This window comes from Strix uralensis, chromosome 17 (genome assembly GCF_047716275.1).
Source record: "Strix uralensis isolate ZFMK-TIS-50842 chromosome 17, bStrUra1, whole genome shotgun sequence".
NCBI lineage: Eukaryota > Metazoa > Chordata > Aves > Strigiformes > Strigidae > Strix > Strix uralensis.
In genome coordinates this window covers 1782741-1792358 of record NC_133988.1, presented here as the reverse complement: position 1 = coordinate 1792358, position 9618 = coordinate 1782741, and the positions used below count along the sequence as shown (strand labels likewise).

Sequence of the window (9618 nt, the reverse complement as noted above, 5' to 3'; positions counted from 1 at the left end):
CCCAGCGCTGAGGGATCTCGTGGAGTTGGGAACGGTCAGGGGGAGGTTCATGGTTGGACTGGGGGATCTTCAAGGGCTTTTCCAACCAAGACGATTCTGTGAATTCATCGAAAACATTTTTAACGGTGTTCAAGCCCGAGCAGTGGGACACCCTGCAGATGCTCTCCCCGCGCGCCCCACGGGATGGGCTGGAGAGAAACCGCCAGCAAAGCCCCGCCAACGGCGCCGCAGATGCGCGGGGAGCTGCGCGGAAGCTGCGCGGGGAGCTGCGCGGAGGGCTGCGGGGGAACTGCGCGGAGGGCTGCGCGGGGAGCTGCGCGGGGAGCTGCGCGGAGGGCTGCGGGGGGAGCTGCGCGGGGAGCTGCGCGGGGAGCTGCGCACACGCCTGCGAGCTCCAAGGGCGCCAGGGCCGGGACGGGGCCAGAGTCTGGGGGCGTGTCGGGGGGCGGGCGTGGCCATGGCATGGGGGCGTGGCATGGGGGCGTGGCCGGGCAGCGGCGCGGAGTGGCGGGGCGCAGGCGCGCGCATGCGCAGTGCGGGGCAGGGCGGGCGATGGAGCGGTTCGGCGGCGGCGGCGGTGGCGGGCCCGGGGGGTACGAGGCGGCGGCGGAGCAGCTGTCCCGGCAGCAGGAGCGGCACTACCGGCTGCTGTCGGAGCTGCAGGCGCTGGTGAAGGCGCTGCCCAGGTGAGCGGAGGGCGGCGCGGCGGCGGGGCCCGCCTTGACCCGGTGCCGGGGCCCGCCCTGACCCGGTGCCGGTACCGGCAGCCCGTGCCAGCAGCGCCTCTCGTACACGACGCTGAGCGACCTGGCGCTGGCGCTGCTGGACGGGACCGTCTTCGAGATCGTGCAGGGCCTGCTGGAGATCCAGCACCTCACCGAGAAGAACCTCTACAGCCAGCGCCTGCAGCTGCACAGCGAGCACCGCGGTGCGCCCGGCGGGGGGCACGGGGGGGCACCGGGGGTGCGGGCGGTGAGGGCACTGCGGGGAGGCGTGGGGGTGCAGCGGGGGATAGGCCCAGGGCACTTGGGCGAGGGGGGGGGCACGGAGGGGCACAGGCCAGGAGCACTGAGGGAGGCCTGGGACGTGGGGGGGGGGAACTGGGGGGGTAGTGCTGGGCGACTGCGGGAGGGACACTGGGGGGCAGTCGTGGGACACTGGGGAGGGGGGCACTGGGGGACAGTTGAGGGACACTGGGCAGGGGGGCACTGGGGGGCAGTTGTGGGACACTGGGGGTGGCACTGGGTGGCAGTCGTGGGACAATGGGAGGGGCACTGGGTGGCAGTCATGGGACACTGGGAGGGGCACTGAGTGGCAGTCGTGGGACACTGGGGGGGCACTGGGGGACAGTTGTGGGACACTGGAGAGGGGGGCACTGGGGGACAGTTGTGGGACACTGGGGAGGGGGGCACTGGGGGACAGTTGAGGGACACTGGGCAGGGGGGCACTGGGGGGCAGTTGTGGGACACTGGGGGTGGCACTGGGTGGCAGTCGTGGGACACTGGGAGGGGCACTGGGTGGCAGTCATGGGACACTGGGAGGGGCACTGGGTGGCAGTCGTGGGACACTGGGGGGGCACTGGGGGACAGTTGTGGGACACTGGAGGGGGGGGCACTGGGGGACAGTTGTGGGACACTGGAGAGGGGGGCACTGGGGGACAGTTGTGGGACACTGGAGAGGGGGGCACTGGGGGACAGTTGTGGGACACTGGAGAGGGGGGCACTGGGGGACAGTTGTGGGACACTGGAGACAGGGGCACTGGGTGGCACTTGTGGGACACTGTGGGGTGGCACTGGGTGGCAATTGTGGGACACTGTGGGGTGGCACTGGGTGGCAGTTGTGGGACACTGGGGGGCACTGGGTGGCAGTTATGGGACACTGGGGCGCACTGGGTGGCAGTCACGGGACACTGTGGGGTGGCACTGGGTGGCAGTCATGGGACACTGGGAGGGGCACTGGGTGGCAGTCGTGGGACACTGGGGAGGGGGGCACTGGGGGACAGTTGAGGGACACTGGGCAGGGGGGCACTGGGTGGCAGTTGTGGGACACTGGGGGTGGCACTGGGTGGCAGTCGTGGGACAATGGGAGGGGCACTGGGTGGCAGTCATGGGACACTGGGAGGGGCACTGGGTGGCAGTCGTGGGACACTGGGGGGGCACTGAGGGACAGTTGTGGGACACTGGAGAGGGGGGCACTGGGGGACAGTTGAGGGACACTGGGCAGGGGGGCACTGGGGGGCAGTTGTGGGACACTGGGGGTGGCACTGGGTGGCAGTCGTGGGACACTGGGAGGGGCACTGGGTGGCAGTCATGGGACACTGGGAGGGGCACTGGGTGGCAGTCGTGGGACACTGGGGGGGCACTGGGGGACAGTTGTGGGACACTGGAGAGGGGGGCACTGGGGGACAGTTGTGGGACACTGGAGAGGGGGGCACTGGGGGACAGTTGTGGGACACTGGAGACGGGGGCACTGGGTGGCACTTGTGGGACACTGTGGGGTGGCACTGGGTGGCAGTTGTGGGACACTGGGGCGCACTGGGTGGCAGTTATGGGACACTGGGGCGCACTGGGTGGCAGTCACGGGACACTGTGGGGTGGCACTGGGTGGCAGTCGTGGGACACTGGGGGGGCACTGGGGGACAGTTGTGGGACACTGGGGAGGGGGGCACTGGGTGGCAGTCGTGGGACCTTGGGGGGGCACTGGGCTGTTGTGGGACACTGTGGGGCGGCACTGGGTGGCAGTCGTGGGACACTGTGGGGCGGCACTGGGTGGCAGTCGTGGGACACTGGGGTGCACTGGGTGGCAGTCGTGGGACACTGGAGGGGACAGCAGGCAGTGCAGGGGGTGATGGGGACACTGTGGAGAGGAGGCTGGCTCAGGGCATCCAGGAGCTGGAGATGTGACCACGGGGGGGGGCAGTGGGGGGGACACTGAGGGGGGGACACGCGGGAAGGAGGGGGGCGGTGGCGCCGGCATGCCCTGACCCGCTCCCGTCCCGCCGCAGGGCTGAAGCAGGAGCTCTTCCACCGGCACAAGGAGGCCCAGCAGTGCTGCCGGCCCCACAACCTGCCGCTGCTCCGCGCCGCCCAGCAGCGTGAGATGGAGGTGAGGGGGGGCCCGGCCGGGCACAGCCCTCCCCTGGCGCAGGGGTCGTGTCCTTTCCCCAGGGGGGGCTCACAGCAGGACCACCCCTGCGTCACAGGAGCATCGCAGCATCTCTGGAGGGTTTAACTAGTCACCCCCTGCCGCCTTGCGAGCACCAGCCGTCCTGTCTGGCCTTGCTAGCGCAGCCCTGAGTTCCTCACCCTGACTTGGGGGTCCCCTCCTCTTGCTCTGCCCTTTGTCCCCCCAAGATTGTAGAGAGGTTGGTGCTGGTCTCTTCTCACAGGTGATTAGTGACAGAACAAGAGGGAACGGCTTTAAACTGCAACAGGGGAGGTTCAGACTGGACATGAGGAAAAAGCGTTTCCCAGAAAGAGTGGTCAGAGAGTGGAATAGGCTGCCCAGGGAGGGGGTGGAGTCCCCATCCCTGGGTGTGTTTAAGGGTCGTTTGGATGAGCTGTTGGGGGATGTGGGGTAGGGGAGAACTTTGTAGAGTCGAGCTGAGGGTTGGACTTGATGATCCCGAGGGGCTTTTCCAACCTGAGTGATTCTGTGATTCTAAGATTGGGGGCCCAGGCTCTTGCCATCTAGGATAGCTGCAGTCCAGGCGTGATCTGGGAGTTGTGGAAGTTCAGGAGCCCACTCCGAAAGAGCGGTGTTCCCCGCTATGCGTTCATGATTCCTCGTTATTTGGCAGGCTGAAGCCTGGGTACAAATAGAGCAAGTTGATAGAAAACACGGAGAAGGTACGTGAAACCTGCTATTACACCATAGCAAGCAGAAAGCAGAGAGTAGTCAAAAAATAACACGTTTTACTTAATAGCCCCGATAAGGAGGAACTACCTTGAGATATGTAAGTATAGAAATAGTTTCTGCAAGCATCCCAAGGCATGTGGAGAAAGGCACTTCAGCACGAGCAGTAGGTTCGGTCCCAAAGGACTTATCTGTACATTGCTGATAAGATAGAGGCAGTTTTATAAGGTAAATGAAATTGCAAGTAGCTAGTTATCTTAATCAACGCAGTTTAAATGTAGGGGGGAAGTTATTTCACTCCACGTAAGGCAAACAAATAACTGTTTAAATACAGGCTCGTTCCTGACCTTTGCCCATGACGAGCACCACATCAGCGCTCGCTGTTGGGTCTTTTGTCTTGGTGTTTCCACGTCCCTTCTTCTGTGTTAAGGTGACTAAAGCCAGGCTGGGCCTCTACTACCTGTCCCTGTCTCTAGCTTATACTTGCAGCAAGGAATAATCTATACTGCCTGTTTTAAAGTGTTTCCAACATTGTATTCACTCATTAAGTGGGCCTCACATGGGTCATTTCTCCTTGTCTTACGTGGTGGGCAACTTCTCCCTACTTCCTTCCACGTTCCCCCTGCCTTTCTCTTCTGTTTCCTCTGCCACATGTTACTAGAGTTACTTCTTCCCTTTTTTATCTTCTGATATTCCTGCTGTAGAGCATTTCAGGAATAGATCGATCATCTCTGTAACCTGGTACCTGTCTAGTCAGAGCTGCCCTGTGTGGTTGAAGGTTTCAAAGACCAGCTCCACAAGATAGCTTGGGATTGGTCTCCCGGAAGAGGTGATACAAGATGTAGTTTTTAGATGTCTGATTTCTTACTGAAACCCATGCCTCTCATACAGGGTCACCTGTATGCTGAAGTAAAAGCTTCTGTTTAAGCCTTAGTTTTCTCCAGGATTTTGGCACTTTTCTGTAGCCCAGAATCACATGCCAGCCCTAAGCAGTGTGTTATTTGTATGTTTGAAAAAAACACTATCTGTTTTTTCCAAACCCATGAAGAGTCACTCGTCAAGCACAGTAAGTGAAGGAGGTGATGGTGTGGTGCCGCCTCCTTCCCCCAGGGTGGCTGGGAGAAAGGAGTGTGTTTGGGGAACGAGGGGTTTGAGTCCTTCATATCTTCCACAAAGAACATGAGCCCCTAGACTGAAGGAAGCACAAGGACAGCTTTTTTAGGTTCACTAGCATCCCGTAGTGAAGGAGGCAATTCTTCCTTAATACCATATAGTTCTGCGAAGCTTTCTCAAACCCATGGACGTAACTAAAAACGTAAGAAGATGCGAATTGACTGCCGTACGTACATCCAGGAAAGGTTACGTGAGGGAGCTCCTGCTCCATGTCAGTAATAATTGCTCTTCGTTTAGCTCAAGCCTTTTGCAGACAACTACTGATATGTCTGTGCATAGACAAACCTCGGCTCTTCTCCAGACTGTCCAGGGCTGAGACCTCTGTCATTCAAACTCTGGCTTTTCCCCAGGACTTGTAGCAGCACGCAGGCTTTCGGCTCCCCTCTTGGATGGATCTGCCCAGGTCTTTTAAACCACCAGCCACTGGTGTAGGAAATCCCAGGCTTTGTGACTTCTGTGCAGTCAGGATAACCCACCCCCATGAACATTTCCAGCTAAACACGTGCCTCTTTACTGTGTTACAAAGGGGCAGCGTTGCACAAGTAAAATGTTGAAGCTTGTGTCATTTATTTCTTGCAAGAGAATGAGGCTTCCTTTGTATTTAGATGGGATTTGATGCTTCCTGACTTCCCCCGTGTCTTGCTCAGTGCAGTCTGGTAAGGTTGTATTGTCTCACCTCCAGAAACATGTGGCTTTTTATTTGAGCTGGGCTCTCCTCATCCTCTGCAATCCTTCTGCTCTCCTCTCCCCTCTGGCAGGGTTTCTGGTAGGTTGGGGTTTCCTCCAGAGCAGTACCCCTTTCTGCAGCTAGCAGATCATCCAGGTGCTCCTGGAACACGCCCACCACTCCTGATTTCCAGCGTGCTTTTGATGTAGCGTGTGGTCTCTATGCTCCATTTCTTCTTCAGGGGCAATGCAGGCATTTCTCTGCTGAGCTTTAGGCAGATGTCAGCAGGGTGGGAGGAGCTGCGTTCTCCTGGTTGGGGCTATTTAGCCTCATTGGATAATGTTCTCAGTCTGCCAAAAATAGAAGCCCAGCACACTGTAGTCCCAAGTGAGATTTCAGCTTGCTGCTGTCAATACAAAATAAACTGGCTTTCCAGTTGTAAAGTTAGGTTTTTGAGGGGTTCAGCTCCTTTGATGACTAAATGGGATCTGGGTGTGATTTACAGCTCCAGCTCTGTGTCTTAGTGTCCAGGGAACATGGAGGCTTAGGGAGGCGTCTGAGCTGGCCCCTTGGCGAGCTTTGGTGGCCTCTGTTACTCTTCCGTATCTTTCTTCAGCCTCACCAGCCCTGTGAGGACTTCTTTTGAGCCCATACCGCTGGAGTGCTCAGCCATAACCTGCAGCTTACCAAGAAAAGTCGTTCAGATACTGATCTGTTGCTCGTGGTCTTTCCTGGCCTCCAAACACACCGAGCATGGGCTGCTCCCGGTGCTTTCCCTGCACTTTCTTGAGTGGTGGCTTTGCTAGGCAAGGGGAGGAGGTAAGATCTGGGGCTGTGCTTGCTGCCCTCTGCTGTCCTTGGGACTCTTCAGAGCAGGAGTGCTTCAGGGTCTAGTCACTCTCTGGTTTCATTAGACTTAGAGATGAGAAAAAGATAGGAGGAAGGCAGATACTCCACTCTTTTTTTTCTGTTGACGGTTATCTTTTTTCAGGCTGTGGAGCAACGAATTCGAGAGGAGCAGCGAATGATGGATGAGAAGATAGTCTTGGAACTGGACCAAAAAGTGATAGACCAACAGAGCACTCTGGAGAAGGCTGGGGTGTCTGGCTTCTACATCACCACCAACCCACAGGTTAGTGTTTAGGCAGGGAGTGTAGGATCTGACAGTACTCTTGTGTTAATATCTTTATTTTTAAAAAAACCTTGCTCTTAGCTAATTCTGAATCACTCGGTCAGAAAAAATGATCCATCCTTTGCCTCATCAGCTGATGGGCAACATGCCCTGGGCGGACGTGGTACCAGGTTCAGAATGAAGGAGTGGAAGCCCGTTAGACAGGGCAACATCCCCAGATTTCTGCAATATTTTTCCCAGTGTGGAGGGAAGGAACGCTCTGCCAACAGCCTGCAGTCCTGTGACTCTTGAATGGGTCTGAATAATACTAAAATAAGTGGCTGTGTAGGTTTATCACTTTTGTACCTCGCTTAGCTGTACAAATTGCCTTCAGAAGCCTTTTTATTAGGCATCTTGTTAATCCTTGCATGTGACTTACTGGAGATGATGATCTCAGACTGTGATTAGAAAATTGTTCTTGGTTTCCCCAGTGCATCTGCTCTTAAAACTTGTGAGCAATTGCCTGGGTTTTTCTCTGTTGTCTTAACGCCACCGCAGGAATGAAAAAATAAAACTTCCAAAGTCTCATTGTAAGGCCGCAGAAGTTTGCAGGGAATGCAGAAACAGACTGTTCTTAACTCTTGTTTTTTCAGCTGATTAAATTTCACTTTGATAAAGACCTACTAGTGAGAAAAGATGGCTTTAAGTTAGTTAAACAGGCATTTTCTAAAGCCCACACAATTCCTGGCTGTGTAACCTTGAACAAGCCTCTTATTTTTCCTGTGCTGCTATTCCTCATCTGTATAATGAAAGCGGTTCTTTCTCTCCCTTCCTGCCCCTGCCTTTTATGTTATTTTTGTAAGTAATAACCCTTAGCAGGGTTCCTATTTGCTGGGTTTTGTTTATGTTTGCCTTTACGATAGCTGGCAAACCAGACCCAGACCTTGGCTTGTACCTGTGAATGCCACCATCGTATAAGAAATCACTGCTGGAATCTGCTCTCCGTGCGTTTCCCATCAGCCGATGTGGTTCCTTTCAGTCTGTTGTATAAGATGCCTGCTTATGCAGTTGCTACATTTTTACAAAAATAGATTTTTATTTCCATAATGTAATGTCTGCAAGTCTGAGTCACAGAACAGGCTTCGCTGAATTAGCTACTCCACCGTGTAGTCTGTGTGCTAAATGGCTGGTGAGCTAAATGTGAGTAAAGAACAAGCAGATGGTAAGGAAGCCGTGAGCTGATGTTGGTGACTGCAGGAGGCAGTGGTCTCCACTTGATCACAGTCATGGAAAAGGGAGTTTTTGAAGGGGAACGAAATACCCGGAGGAAATTTGAGGCCCCAGCACAGCAGTGTGTTACACATGCCTTAGACTCCGCTTAGCACCCAAAGCAATCCCTCCTGCTTCCTGCCTGCCTGTGCTGGAAAAGGATCAGGGTGTTGAAGATCCTGTTGGAGGACGAGGGGAGGGAGCTGTGCTGACCCAGAGAAACTCCTCTGGGGTGTGTGGCTGTGGGTGGGCAGGGGGATGCTGCTGCCCCACTCCTGGAGGCTGCTCCAGAAGGGGAAACCTGCGCAACTGGCCAGCCCTCACGGCACTTCTCACTAAACCATGGTCAAGAAAAAAGAACCTTTCTAAATCCTTAATGAATCGTAAAGCTCTGGAGTTCCTAAGACAGCTGCAGTTTGCAGCAGATCCATCAAGATATTACTGACCTGAATTTTATAGAAATGCTTAAACAAGATGAAGCCTTTGGTTTGTATCTGCATGCTTTTTCTTTTGTTCCCTGAAGATTAGTGGCTCTTGAGTGGGTGGTACGAGGCAGTCCTTTCTGCTTCCTGCAGCAGGGAATGGGATCGTCTTATCCTTGCAAAAATGTCTCTTCCTTTGCAGGAGCTGACTTTACAGATGAATTTACTGGAACTGATTCGGAAGTTACAACAGAAGGAATCCGAGTCGGAGAAGGCTTTTTCCTGAATGAGCAAATCTGCTGTTTACTTCCCAGAGTTTTCTTCTGACTTCCCTCTAAAGAATAGACTGTTAATGCATTTGCTTTATATTGTGTCAGGAAGAAGCTACTGGCTGTAGAAGAAATAGCTGAGGCCCTTAGATAACCTTAGAGCTGGGTGAAGCAGACTCCCAGAGCAGGGGGGTGGCTGGGGAGCATCAGACTGCCTCTCTGGTCCTCGGAGCAAGATGTGTCCTGCAGGTCTTGCTAAAACAAGAGGTGATGGAGAATGTTCATCTGCATGTACATTTATTTGCTAAGCCAGGGGAGAGAGGGCCAGGCTCCGAGGCTGCAAACCCAGCCTAGCTGCGTATGGGTGACCCTGAGCTAGGGTGAATCGAGCTCAGCGGGTGAGCAGTGCGATCTCCTCTTCCGATTCAAGGAGGAGGAGTGAGTGTCTCTGGCAGGGGATGGGACAGGGAGCAGCTGCCCCGTCAGACTGGGAAGCGAAGCGGACTCGCCATCCGGTGCCGCCTCGCCATGGCAGATGGTTGGCAGCTGGGAAAAAAGAGTTCAAGGTTTATCTACAAGAAGATGCTTCTCTGTGTGTTGAGGCAGAAAACAGCCTCTTGAACTGACAGACCCTTCCCAGTGAGACCTCTAGGCAGATAACAGCCCTGGCTTTATTAAAGGAGGATTTCAGGCCTCTGCCCACCGTTACTGGACTGTGACATTCGCAGTGTTCCCTCCCGACTCGGAAAGCAGAGAAGGATCGAGAGCTTTTGCTTTGTTACTTTAAACCAGTTTCCAAATGAAGAGAAATAAAATATTCTGTCCTGCCTTCTGGGGCTGCAGCTCTCTAAA

General features: G+C 55.4%; 1 protein-coding gene across 1 annotated transcript; it reads left to right on the top strand.

Moving 5' to 3' along the window:
- Positions 1–536: 536 nt before the first annotated feature.
- On the top strand, positions 537–9618 carry DGCR6L (DiGeorge syndrome critical region gene 6 like). Its single transcript, XM_074887640.1, has 5 exons — positions 537–686; positions 768–928; positions 3005–3105; positions 6687–6827; positions 8700–9618. Exons 1-5 carry the CDS (start codon positions 553–555, stop codon positions 8781–8783), a joined length of 621 nt encoding a protein of 206 aa, XP_074743741.1. The 5' UTR covers positions 537–552; the 3' UTR covers positions 8784–9618.

Bases quoted from the DNA above. Each gene is read 5' to 3' on its own strand.
- DGCR6L (XM_074887640.1), top strand. From the start codon at position 553: ATGGAGCGGTTCGGCGGCGGCGGCGGTGGCGGGCCCGGGGGGTACGAG. The intron at 687-767 runs GTGAGCGGAGGG...CGGTACCGGCAG, and splicing joins CTGGTGAAGGCGCTGCCCAG to CCCGTGCCAGCAGCGCCTCT. The intron at 3,106-6,686 runs GTGAGGGGGGGC...ATCTTTTTTCAG, and splicing joins CCCAGCAGCGTGAGATGGAG to GCTGTGGAGCAACGAATTCG.